At 45.5% G+C, this 13,693-nt stretch overlaps 1 protein-coding gene across 1 annotated transcript; it reads right to left on the reverse strand.

Annotated features, from left to right (window-relative positions):
* Positions 1 to 295: 295 nt before the first annotated feature.
* IFNGR2 (interferon gamma receptor 2) lies at positions 296 to 12,303 on the reverse strand. The gene is made up of 7 exons (XM_084495928.1): positions 12,094 to 12,303; positions 8,747 to 8,873; positions 8,123 to 8,298; positions 6,179 to 6,324; positions 4,641 to 4,794; positions 3,696 to 3,850; positions 296 to 1,540 (listed from the first exon to the last, which is right to left on the reverse strand). Exons 1-7 carry the CDS (start codon positions 12,176 to 12,178, stop codon positions 1,367 to 1,369), a joined length of 1,017 nt encoding a protein of 338 aa, XP_084352054.1. The 5' UTR covers positions 12,179 to 12,303; the 3' UTR covers positions 296 to 1,366.
* Between the last annotated feature and the right edge of the window lie 1,390 nt (positions 12,304 to 13,693).

The following is a 13,693-nucleotide window of genomic DNA, read 5'->3' on the forward strand; positions in this document are numbered from 1 at the left end:
CTCTGCATTATGCATAGCGGTTGTTCCTCTGGGTCTTTATTTGCTCTCACCAGACTTGCAGCCAAGCCTCAGATAATCCCCTTGTCCTGGCCTGGTGTCTAATTACAAGGCATTAGGGTAGTTCTTCCAGGAAACAGACTGAGGAACCTTCTGCAAACTGGTGTTGGTTTTCGACACTCGTCTCTGTGTGTTCCCAGAAGGGGTGGGACAGCAGCCACCCAGATACCTACAGCTGTGGCAGTGACTGGCTCTGTGAACAGCTCCTGTTAAATGTTAAGTATCCTCCAGAAGGCACTTGTAACCAACCAAGCAAATTTATTTTATTTCATTTTTCTAAAAACAAGTTGTATTAAGAAGTTGGATGTCTTTGGATGTCTTTTGTGGGATAAAAACAATCTTTTTTTTTTTAGTATAGAAGTAGGTAATTTTGTCTCTGACCCTTATTAGACACCTCCTAAACCCCTGCAGGATTGTTATGTATGGCTTAAGTTGTGGTCCTGCTTCTGCTTTGAGGGCCTCAAAACAGAACCCTCAGTCACCCTGTGATACACAGGACTAGCCTGCTCATCAACAAAGTAGTTTTTAGTGTCTAATCATTATTGATGCTTTTTTTTTTTTATAGATGCTGAGAAATGCGTATTTTAAAGCTTGTTTCCCTGTGAAGGGTGTGATCGGCTCACAGCAGGAACTGATTAATACTTCCCAGAAACATTAAGGCACAGATCCAAGGGCGAGGAGTGAACTATCATCCCTTGTCTTTCTCGTAGCAGTTCTTTGCCCAGGTTGGTGATAAAGATGGTAAAGTACAGTCAAGGTTCCTTTTAGCCTGCCCTTTCTGCCTGGAGGGAAGCAGCAGTCACAGCAGACTTCCTGTATTTAGAATGACTCAGGAAAGCATGGGGGGGTGGATACAATATACTTTAAGTGGCAACACAGACTTCACAAATAAGAACAAGACAAAAACCCCAGTAGAAGTAATTCATGGTGCAATTACTCTCTCCCTAACACATTCCAGGTTAGGGTAGGGCCTATCCTAAAGTGCCATTACTTCTCAGTACTTTGCTTCAAGGGGGGGAGAAATGATGATACAGCCATAACCGTCTGTCTGAAAGCAATTTAGTGTTCACTTCCCTTCAGCTTCCACCTTTTCAGTCTCTTTGGCAGACAGAACGTTGTAGCACAGCAGGAAATGTTTTAAAAAAGGCTCAGGTTCCTTATTATTCTCAGGAAGCAAAAGTCTCGCTCAGGCTTTGCCTATGGCCACATGGTCAGGGCTCTTGTCTGTCCTGCACGGAGCTGCACAGCGCCCCTCGCAAGCAGGAGCCTCTGCAGCGACTGGGAACAGGCGTTCTCGCTGCGGTACCACTTAAGTTACTTCACTTTCACCGGAGCTGCTGTGTGAACGAGTGTCATCAGCCAAAGTGTCACCATACGCTTTGCTTCCTTCTTCAAAATACAAGACAGATAAAGAATTGGGCAGAGCTTCCTCGGTGTAGTTCTCCAATGCTTCTAAATGAGGCATGCTAGGGTCCCTCAAATACTGGAAAAAAAAAAAGAAACAAGAGTTTAGGGATTTATCCACATTACAGGTAGCTGGAAGTTACAGAGACGGAGCAAGTGCTACCAGCTACAGGCAAGTTGTTGCAGACCAGAATTCAAAGGCAGCTGCTAACTGCGTGTTTTATTCTGGATTTCCTTTAGGCTATGTTGAATAAGAAGGAAGTCAAAACTGCATCATTTCCCAACAAAATAAGGCAAACAGCCATGTAAGCAAGTTAAAGTAGCCCCTCACCTCATCAATTTTGATAAACTTATCTGTGGCTAATATTCTTGTCAGTTTAAGCAAATTCCTACTAGTTAAGAACAAAGCACAAAAGAAAAGATTTTTTAATTACACTGCTGGGGTCAACTGCAGGAACCTACCAACTAATGGCTCGTCTGAAGCACTGACAGGGCAAATGAGAGAAGATCCTGCTTTGTTCAGCGTGAAACAAGGCAGATCTGTACCTTTTATCATTACCAGAAATCTCTAGTGTCATTTCTCTCTTGCAGTTAATTTTGGAGGGAAGGGGGCAGAGGGGATGTCAAAGCAAAAAGTAAATCATCAGCTTTACAGTGAATTTATGTAGTTTTTAATCATGGAAAGGTTAGGAAAAAAAATGGAGTCCAGTGAAAATATTTTGTTCCTCGTTACCCCCATAGACTCTCCTTATTACTAAATCGCTCTTGTGTTTTGAGAGGAAGTAGAGCCACCTACCACCTCACATACTGAGACAGCAGCCTGCTATTGGTTAAAAAATAACCTTCTCATTCTCAAAAGACTGATGTAGCGTATGGTATTACACAAAAGCTTGTTTCATACTGTAGGAGTTGCCATAATCTGGCTGAGACAGGACCACAGCTCAAATCACTGGACAAAATTAACCCTGGTTTCAATTTAGGGCACTGCTTTCTCTGTAATCATGGCAAGGATAATAAGCATCAGGATTATTTTTTCAGATGTATTAAAAATAAATTTCTTATATGGGAACCTCCTATACATATATTTTAACAAATTCAAGACATAAAGGAACCTTGATTTTGCCTTCCTATGTAAAGTAGTTTCTGTGGTAGAACTGCTCCCTGCAAGTCTGATGCTGAAAGCTTGGATACTTCTGTAAAATAAACGTGATTTTTCTGAAAGCCTGTAAAAGTGCATATGAAACTGCCCCAAAATAATTAGTATTCTGTACTAAAGGGAAGTGTTTTAAGAGGAGAAGCCCCAGGCTGGTTGATTCCTTTTAGAAATACACATTTAGGAAATTGCTTGCTTGTCATGCAAAAAGCTTTGCTTTGCATGATGTGCAATATAGCTGTCTTCACAGAGCCCCCATCAAATGCAGGGAGGGAGAAAATGATTTGCTCTGCAGAAGTCCAGATTCATATACCCATTTTTCTATAAAAATCTGTAAAAACAGCTCTGCAATCAAAGAACAAACATTGTACAATGGACTGCTGTGGCACAGAGATACACACAAGCAAATACAAACACAGAAGAGCAAGAACTTTAAGCACAGCTCTTGATTTAAAAGAGTATTTCATATTTAAAAAAAAGGGGAAGATGATCAGGACTGAAACAACCTTGTTTAGTACCGAAATGCGTGAGCTGTAATGAGAAAGAAGTCCTGGGATATTTTTTTAGCTGAGTACTGCATAAAACTACAGAAAAAAAAAAAAAAAAGCGCCAAGAACACTTCCCCAGGCAGCCTTTAGTCTTCAAGTCAGTCCTTGCTATTGAATTGATCAGTGTCCACTCCTGTATTTAATTTCTAATCAGAGACCTAGGTCTTACGTACATTCTACAGCACACAAAAGCTTTCTGACTAAAGTGAGCAACTGATTCAGGTGAGGTGAATTAGGTCAGCAAAGAAAAGGGTGGACAAGGTGTAGACAAGGAAGAGAGCCTTAGTCCAGTTTTTTAACAGGATTACACCAGTACTTGTATCTTAGTACAGAAAAGAAAATAATGCAGATGAGTAGAAGAGGAACAAAGTGGGAGATCACACTAGAGCGAACAGTTTATACTTAAATCAGCAATTGCTTATATCTGTTTCTGCTCTGCAACGACTAGCTTCGTTCATGCTTGCTCCAAGACCATCCCTGTCTTTTGCAGGAGGGGTTGGGAGGGGGAAGAGAAATAAAATGTCTACACGTACCTCTTCAATGTGTGACGGGATTTTTAAAGGTGGCTGACACAAATACTTGATTGTTTTGTGGTGTCTCGATAGAAAAAACAAACCGATTATCATGAGAATTAAAACAAGGCCAACCAACGTAAATGTTATTACAATATACACAGCTCTGGTCGTCTCTGAAAAAGAAAACAAGGTTGGTTCTTACTTGTACAACATCACACCTAAAGCAACACACAGCAAGCTGAAATTTAGCATCCCCGGCAATCAAGCTATGATTTCCCAGGTTAAGGTCACAGCCCTGCTATGGATACACTCCAAACACCTTATTAGCTTCTTCTGTGGTTCCAGAAATCACCAGCTTCCTCCCCTCACCCACGCAGCCCAAGGGACCAGAAACCCCATGAGCAGGTTTCACCTACACGTGTACCTGTGCTTTTAAAGCACGCTGAGGTTCTGCGAAGTCTGGATGTTGGACATCACACAGAAGGATTCATGAGAGGGACAAATGCTGTTACCTTGCAGATGCCTCCTCTTTCCCTTGCCCGATTTTATATTTTGTACCCAAAAAATGTCGAAGAAAGATGGTCAAAGAGGAGGGGGATGTTCTTGTCCTGCAGGAGGCAGTGGCTGAGGGTGAGGATCTGCATGAGTAACACCATCTCCTTCATCAACAGTGTCCTCTAATGACCAAGTAGTTGTGTTTTCTTTTTACGTATATTTTATGTGGCCATAACAGCTTTTGTAAAAGAAAAGGACAAGGGGAAGAGTATAACAAAGACCCTCAACTAGGGACTGAAAAATTCCTCATTGATTTGCCATTAATGACAACTGTGAACTACCATCAGTGGTGCCCTCTTAACATACCTGCCAAATACGGGTACGTGACTGACCAAGTTACACCAGCTAAGGCTCACGTCCTACACCCATCCCCATCAAATAAGAAAAGTAACGAAAGCAGCCTTGTACCATTCATTGGAGTTCTGTAACACTCCGGGATTCTCTGCAGTCCAGGGATCTGCTCATGTAAATACTTCACCAGTTCTATTTCAATCGTAAAACAATAAAGTGTCATTTGCTTCAGATTTTCGATTTTGAACAGTGCATTGCTCACCCACATCTCCTGTTTAAAAGATAAAAGAAAAATAGAGGTGTTACTATAAAAATTGGCCTTCAATGCAATTCTCCTCCCCATATTTAAGTTTATCATTCAAAAAACATTTTTTTTTTCATAATTCATCTTTCCTTCACATTTCAAGAAAATGAGGGAAATATATTTCAACTTTCCTACTTCACCATGTTTGAAATTTTATTATTTTTTAAATGAAATGAAGCCTGACCATGTAAAACCATCTACACGGGCATGAACAGCAAAGGCACGGAAACTGATGTGAAGTCTCAATTTATCCACAAAATGCTGCTGGATGCTTTCATGCAGCTTCTGTGACACCTCCGGCAGTGAATATAACATAAGGAAGGGGGAAGGAAAAGCAAGCCATGAGAAACGTCTCCAGCACTGGAGGAAGCTGGCAGAAGTGCACTTCAGTGCAGAGCTTCAGCCACGTCAGCTCCTTCTAGTGCCATGAAAAACAGCTGATGGACAGCACAAAACCTCCAAGGCCAATCTTTTGTGGATTTTTAACCTACGAGGGGCTGGAAGAAGGACCTCAGTGAAGCCTAAATTATCATACGAGAGTTACATCTTATCTGAACATCAAACACAAAAGTATTTTATACATGTCAGAAAAAATACATGCTTGTGCAGGGGAGGAAGGAAGTGGAGGCGTTTCAGATTTGGCAAGGCCTTTGATGCACAAGGCTTGAAAAATGTTTTCTGCTTCTGCTTTTCAAGCATTAGACTTGAGAATGTCATTTTTATTTTTTTTTAATTCTTCTTCCTTTATTTTTATTTAAAAGAAAAAAAAGGCAGCAGCACAGGCACGCAATGAAATATATCAAACCCTCTTCAGTCTCAGTCTGAACAGGGACAGCTCATCCCACCTGTGTCCACCATCTTTCTCATAAATCTGTCTTTCTCTGCCCTAGGAGGAAAGGCAGCACCAGGCCAAGGCAGCCTGATACTGAAGCCACCAGCACAAGCAAGCCCAGCACAGGAAAGGAGCAAGTATTCGCTAGCTTTTTCCAAAATGCCTAAGTAAACTTTGGAATCTAAATGCCATTTTTAAGCCACCTTCGACACTTTGTGGATCTCTTATTTGAACAGCAATGCAGTTTAACCTGATTTCATACAGAGGAAACAAACAAAAAAAAAAACACACAGATGTTTCCTGAAAGTTTTGTTAACACATTCAGTGCTATGCTAAATGACCAGAATAACTCATTTTCAAGCCACCAAGTGGCGGCCTTTGCTATTAGAGGAAAAAACAAACAAACAAACAAACCACATTTGGTTTCTTCCTCCATTTCTGCCGTTTTGCCACGGGATGCTGACTTACCTCGTCGTCACAGAGGCATTAAGAACAAAATAAATTAGATGGAATTCTTACTTCTTTAGTAGCAGTTGTTGCGTTCTCCCAGTAGGACACTTTATACTGGACAGTACCTTCTTCAGATTCAAAAGGGGGTGAGACACTAATGAGCAGTGAGTCAGAGCTTACGATCACGCTGTTCACTTTAGGGGGCCCTATGGTAGCTGAAAACAAGCAGAGAGAGAGCAGTGAACTTCTGGGATGCCGAACAGCTCATCATAGCATGTCCAGCTTGACCTAGAGCCTCTTACACTCAGCAAATACACCAGGTATCAGCAGCTTTCTCCTCAAGAAAGGGAACGTTTTCTCATCTACTTAATGCGTTTAAGAAATCTTGTATTGCAAACGCAACATAGAAAATACTTGAAAGCATAAGTGAAATTAGATAATAAATTTTTTAGGTAACTTTCCCTGGAAATTAAGTAAATCTTCACTAGTATGGATCTGAATCTACCTGTAGTTAATGATAATACAGCTTTTTATTTGTTTTTCTTCAAATAGCCAGTTAAACCACATATCCCATGTTCTTTAAAAACACATTGTTTGGAGGGGTTAACAGGTTGGAAGTTGAGGTACTCTGGGTCTAAATCATGAAAATACTTTACAAAGCATTGTCATTCCTAAGACAAGAGGCTTGTGCAATCACAGACTACGTATGGTCACTAGTCATTTATCCTTTGTTTCTCCTTCATTAGTTAAGTTTATCAGCATTTGTAAAGCACTCTAGGATCTCAAAATAAAACACTAGTGCATATATTAAAATAATTGGCTGCTTGCAGACTAGAGGGGGGAAACTACTAATAAAAATGAATCCTTGCATGGAATTATTGCTTGTTTCACTTCGAAAAAAACATCAGAACCTGCTCTGTTCACTGTTACTTTGGAGAAGATTGGCCTCCATGATCTTTATATTGGTACAGACATTTCAGTTTCTTTCTACTTCCTGTTTCTGTAGAACTGCAAACGCCTCGGTGCGTGTTCTCACTAATTCCCTTTGCTGCTGTCTCAAGCGGGACCGATCCAAACGGTACAGGCACAGAACAGCCCCCAGTCTGGGTGTCTGGCAACTGATCCCACGGCTGGTCACACACCAACGATCAGATAACATCCCTCCTACCCCCCGAGGACCAGACACACAAGCATCTCCCCAGACTAAGCCACCCCTTTGTCGTGTATTCCCATCAGCCTTCCTAACTCCCCAGAGATACCACTCTCCCCCTACGCAAACAATCAGCTGTACTCTTCAGTCAGGACTCAGGCAGCTCCCCACCCCCGTGCTCTTCATTACCAGGGAAAGCATCAGGCTCTTCCCAATATGGAGCACCATTACTCATCACAGCCTACAGGAAAATGCAACCTAAAAGACTGTTCTGCACCTTCGTTAATATTTCGGAGGCTTTTTTAAACTCAACATTTATCTTCTCTGAATCCTGAAAGCAATCACAGCAAGGCAAGGCCTTTGTTCTTACAAAGAACAATGATATGCTTGTTCACACATTTAATAGGCTTTCAAGTGTGCCCTTGACCCTCCTGAACTGTAGCCATGGCAGCTGAGGCTTGTTAGAAAAGAGATCTGTTCAACAGAAACAGGTAGTTTGCACTGAGGCTGCCACAAATCCAGGGCGTGCATGTGTGCACGTGCCAGTGCTGAGTGAGAAAATAAGAAGATGGAAAACTCTCTAACATAATGCAGGTCATAACTCTTGTAAGGCTTGGCCATGCAAGGAAACTCATCAGGTTTCTCTCTCAATACCTGCTGAAGGAATGCACTGCTAACAGCACTGCAGAGGAACTGATGTGCATCAAATTCCTTGTCATATACTGAGATTCTCTGAAGTCATTGCTAACTGAACACCTACAGTTCTCTCACTTAGCTCCTGTATATCACAGAGTGATAACATCCCAGAACAGATGACACAAGTCTCCTTTGAGAGACCTACTGAAATCATAAATGCCACTTACTGTCTCTCTCCGCCACAAAGGGATCCGCTTCCACCCAGTCAGAAGTCATTTGCCCCAGCTCAGACCTCACACGCAAAACAAACGTCCAGAGACGCTCATTCCGTGACAGGGGGAAACTGCACTCAGTCCGGGCGATGCGGGTGCAGTTCATCTCATCCCACTGGTTAAAGGCCCCCCTGCAACACAAACCAGAGGATGAATACAGAACGGTGCAACTAGCGGAGCTCTGAAATACACTCCCACACACCTGGAAGACTTTAGTAACAAAAGGATATGTAACGAAACTACTGCTTTCACAAGCGTTTATCCTACAGCCCTTTCAGCACCTGCACTTCTTCAGTATCAGAAAAACTACAATTAGAGAGGGAGAATGACATGGGAAACCACACAGCTTTGCTGGGTGCTCTTCAGGTATCCAATCTTTACTCAATTTAGTGGAAATGTCAGAGGCTAAAAGATTCTCAGGCTTCAGAAGATGCTTTCAGATACACGTAAAACACCTGTAATAAACAACTCATTCGTTCATTCCTACACTTACTCATTTTTAGCAGCTTTTTAAAAACTAAGGGTGTTGCTGGATTAGAGCAAAATCAGTTTGGTTGGTGTTTGGAACGATTTACTTACGTTTTAAAATGGACTGTATATAACACCACGCCTCTCTCTACTTTAACAGGAGACCACCTCAGTGTGTTATGGAAGTTATAGGAATAAACCTTCACATCCTTGGGTGCTGGTAAACGTGGAGAAGAGTCTAAAACATGAAAAGAAATAAAGATAAGTGTACTTGAATGTTTTAGTAATTAACTAACTTTTCGTCTCCAAGTTCCATCACTGCATGTTACATTTTAGCTGCTTTGCAGGCAAAACCACTTCTTCTCATTCCATTTCTAAGTGCAGTGATACATTTAAGTCCCTGGTATCCACAAATCACTGAATTGCAACTGATTTGTTCCATACAGAATATAGCACAGGAAGCCTCAAGTCCAATACAAAAGAAATAACCCTACCCAACTCCCCCCGGAAACTATAATTTCAGGTCCACAGTCACTTGTCATCGCTATTTCAGTTCTCCCTCAAGCCTACTGTGTTACCAACTCAGACCACATTTTTCTGGATCATCTGCCTCTTGCTAGCTTGGTTGAAAACGTCAAGGTCGCTTCAATGAAGCTTTCCAGCAAACTTTTCCAGTGGAAGAAGAAAATGTTTCTTCCCCAACTTAAATATTCATGATTACAGGTTAGGGTTATAGGGTTAGGGTTGCACCCATTCTATTTGGGAGCCTGAAGTGCTGCCAGTTTTGAAACAGGTGTCACACCACAGATAAGGACAGAAACCTCTGTTAGAGGTGCACCTTCCACTAGCAGGAACACATCCAGCCAAATTTGGTCGCGTTGTATGCTCCGGGGACTGATGTAAGACCTCAAGTGCTTTCAGGCAGCTTGTCAGGAAGTGAACGACACAGAAGTTGAAAGCAAATGGCGGTCCTCCAGCACAGGGAGTGGGCACCCCAATGCCACCCCAAGCAGGGAGGAGGAAGCAGCTGTCTGCTTGGCACTGCCAAAGGCCAGGCATGGAGCTGGGGCTGTAAAAAAGGCACATGGAGAGAGGCAATAGCTGGCCTATCTGCAAAGCCAAGCCACTGAAAGGCAAGGAGAGCGGTGATAAGGAGCTGGGAGAGCCCAAAGATGTCAAGATTACCCAGCACGTAGGCCAAGTTGAGGAAGAGATGAAAACACGGTTAGCAAGCGTCTTTTACAACCAGAAAAACCTCACTCCGTGAGTTTTTTTTCCAGAACTGCTGTGGCTCAGGTGGGAAGGGGCACGTGGGGTCTGCAGCCACCAGCCCAGGCAGCCCCGAAACCCCTCAGGAGGGAGACGAGCACCTTCATGGCCTGCCTTTCCTCGAGGGAAGAAGGCTCTCCTTCCACGCCTGGCTAGTATCAGTCCACATAACGATCACCTACTCCACAAGGCACATTGAGCCTACAGGTCCAAAGCTCAAAGATGGCCATGACGTGGCACGATAGCCCAATGTGGTAAGGCTTCCTTTCATTGCTGTTGCTCTCCAGACAATATTCTCCTAAGATATAGTTCGTTTATTTATACACAAATATCTGAAGATCAAGCACTCATGGGAAATTCTGGCCCATCCTTCCGCAGGAATATTGGAATAGCTTTGAATTTTTATTTCCACATCTGATTTTGTCACTGCTGCTGACAGTGCTACCTTTGAGAAGAGGCCTAACACCAGCATCTTAACATCCTTCACACACAGGACAGAAACCATACAAATCTTCATAAAGTTGTGCATTAAGCCCCAAGTCCCAAATATGAAAAAAATGGTTACACTCTCCAAGTTTTAATTGGGTATTTTCCTAGTTTCTTAACCGCATCTTTCGTGTAGCGCTCTTAAGTAAACACACATTACATGACATTGCAGAGGCACCGTTCAGCTTTGTAAGCTTGAGATTCTTTAAGGTTACAGTTAGAAATGCTACCTAAGCTATTAATCTTGTGTATTTTAACAGCTACTTGGAAACTTTCATTCAAGAAAAGTTTTCACTTTCTAGCCACAGAGATTCTGTCGCTGCTGGTCTGGCATGTGGCAAGGTATCTCACACCATCAGTAATCTGCACTGTCAGACATCTGATACAAGCTAATTTTACAAAATTCAAGAAGGTTGCCAGATCAAAATACAAGTATTAGAATTTTTCTCTCCCTCTAAAAAAAAATAAAATAGAGTAATGAAGGATGAGGGCAGATGGTTCATTTTCTCTGCTATCAGGACTGCACCCTCGTTACCTTACCTTAGATTAGCACTCAGAAATGTAAATTCCTGAACTCTTTAAGGATCATTAGTTTGTACTACCAAGGCAACAGAGCACACACTTCAGCAGAAAGCACCTACGTATGCAAGCGTCCTGGAAACACGCCCCAAACACAAGCCACCTCATCCAGGGATGGGCAGAAGCGCCCTGTCCTCCTTCCTCCCTGCCCCACAGAGCAGCTGCTTTCAAAGCACCTGCCAAACAAGCCTCAGCCTCTTTCCTCCTGATACCCACACTTCTCAATGCTTCAAGCCACAAGTCAAAACTTTCACATAGCCGAGCGTGAAGCCACAGGTTACGGCGAGTGAAACCAGGCCAGCCTGGCCTAGCTGCTGGTTTCACAGCCTCTGTGCCTGCTCCCGAGTGACTTCTGGACCCTGCATCAGCCTCGGGATGCACCATTTTGGCAAAGAAGGAAGTAGCTTTTTTTTTTTTTTTCTTTTTCTGCTGGACTTCAGCTGTCGTAGCTTACTGAACTGGCTCCTCACGCTGCCAGAAAGGCAGCAAAGCCTGTAAAAAAATGACTAACAGAAGTGTATGGCCAAACGGGGATGGCCGGCAGCAGCTGGCCATTGCTTCTGGTCGGATTTCAAGGCACAGCTCCCCCTTCTCCACAGGGAGAAAGACGCCCCAGCAGGACGGGGAGGAGGCCCTGAGCTGGCCAAACACCACAGCAGCTCCCTGGGAAGCCATCAGCAAACAGGGGAGAGCAGCAGCGGGCGCGGAGGGGGCAGGGTAGCGGAGCAATGACCCCGCAGTGCACCCACACAGCTCGGCCAGGGCTGACACAGCTGCTCCTGCCTGCTTGCGGGGATCCGTCCCAAAGGCAGAAGCGTGCTGGCTCCTCAGCTATATCGCTCAGGCTCTGCTTGGAGAGGAGAAGCCTCCCACGTTGGCTGAGCCCAACAGCACCCCTGAGACTTAGGGTCCCAGATAGGACTCGTGGGGTCCCAGATGGGGCTCGTAGGGTCCCAGATGGGGCTCGTAGGGTCCCGTGGCAGCCAGCACAGCGGTGCAGCACGGCGAGCAGGCCACCAAACGCCGCAGCGCTTGCACCAACCCTCCCCCGAGCCCACCCCGCGGCACCGCGGCTCCCCCCCGGAGCCCCCTCCCGGCCCGCCCCGGCGCCCTGCCCCACGCACCTTCACCCGCAGCCCGGGCCGGGCCGAGGAGGAGGAGGATGAGGAGAAGGAGGAAGAAGGAGAGGAGCAGCGCCCGCCACGGCATGGCCCGGCCCCGGGCTAGCGTCGCGCCGGCCCCGCTCGCCCCTCGGCGGCAGCGCGGCCCCGGAGGAGCGGGGCCGGCCGCGGAGAACCCGGGGGGAACCGGGGCTGAGCCGGGCCGCAGCCACCGCCCCGGCCCCGCTCCTCCTCCTCCTCCTCCTCCTCCTCCGCCCCCGCCGAGGCGGGTCCCGGCCGCGGCCACGCCTGGGGCGGCCCCGGGCTGGGTGCCTGCAGCCTGGGCTCCCTGCTGGCCTCCCTGCTTCCTCCCTGCCTTCCTTACATCCTCCCTCTCTCCCTTCTGTCCTCCCTCCCTCCCTCCCATCTTCCCTCCCTCCCTCCCTCCCTCCCATCCATCCATCCATCCATCCATCCATCCATCCATCCATCCATCCATCCATCCATCCATCCATCCATCCATCCTCCCTCCCTTCCTTCCTTCCCTTCCTTCTTTCCTCCTTCCTTCCTTCTTCCCTCCCTCCCTCCCCTCTCTCCTCTCTCCCTTCATCCCTTCTTTCCTTCCTTCCCTCCTTCCTCCCTTTCCTCTCTCCCTCCTTCTCTCCTTCACCCAGCGCCCTCATGCCCGCCGCGGCGGCTCGCAGCCCCGACCACATGTGGTACGGGCGCCCTCAGAGCCCCGCGTGCCTGCCTACGGCGTGCGGTCGACGTGAGAAAATCTCGCACGAAGCGGTTAAAGTTCCTCGGCTTTCTCCGTCTCTTTCTGGCATAAACACTGACGCGTGGTTAAGTCTAACCGCAGGCCTTTAGCCGATGTTATTGATTACGGTGTCGCGACTCAAAAACCAGGAGGCAGCGGTCCCTCCAGACGGCTGCTGTTCTACCAGAACCATGGTTATTTGTAAATCATTCACCAGGTAGGTAGGGATCCAGTGTCTTCAAGACCCTCAGCACTGCACTTCAGCTTAAAAGCACAAGAAAGTGGCGGAGCACTCCTTGCATCCCCTGAACAAAGCCAATACCCTCTCTTTTACACGTTTCAAAGAGGAAAAAATGTTTTGTTAGTGCCAGATTGAGAACTGTGACCAGCAGTTTGCCAACAGAGGAAACCACACAGAGTTAGGACGCTTGCAACTTCCTTCGTTCTCAGAAGGTATTGATAAAAGTGGCGTTTGGCTGCCTAAAGGCAGCGAGGTTGACACCACAGGCATCCTATTTCCAGCAAAAGGTAAATGGGTGAGAGCAGCAAGGCAGTAGATAAGGCTGAGCAGCTTTTGTTTCCAAGTAAGCTTGGATGAATCACTTCGTTCTTCGCATGTCAGTTCTTCCTCAATCGAAAAAGATTCCTACCTTTCCCTTTCTCATGCATGGCCTGCTCACAGTGCAAGTTTTCGAGGCAAAGGTCCTGCTGTTTCATGGTACAGTTGTAAAAGGGGCCAGAATCTCAGCTGAAGGCTTTTAACACCGACAGGAATGCTAATGGCTAGACACAAGTATAAACAGAGGAGGAGGAGAAGATGGGGGGACAAAAAAAAAAAAAAAAAAAAAGCCAAAAGCACTTTTC

This window comes from Aythya ferina (assembly GCF_964211825.1).
Source record: "Aythya ferina genome assembly, chromosome: 1".
Lineage (NCBI taxonomy): Eukaryota > Metazoa > Chordata > Aves > Anseriformes > Anatidae > Aythya > Aythya ferina.

Coding starts and splice junctions, on each gene's coding strand:
- IFNGR2 (XM_084495928.1), bottom strand. CDS start 12,178: ATGCCGTGGCGGGCGCTGCTCCTCTCCTTCTTCCTCCTTCTCCTCATC. Junction 4,795..6,178: donor CAACAACTGCTACTAAAGAA/GTAAGAATTCCA, acceptor TCTTTTAAACAG/GAGATGTGGGTGAGCAATGC. Junction 3,851..4,640: donor TTACAGAACTCCAATGAATG/GTACAAGGCTGC, acceptor TTTCTTTTTCAG/AGACGACCAGAGCTGTGTAT.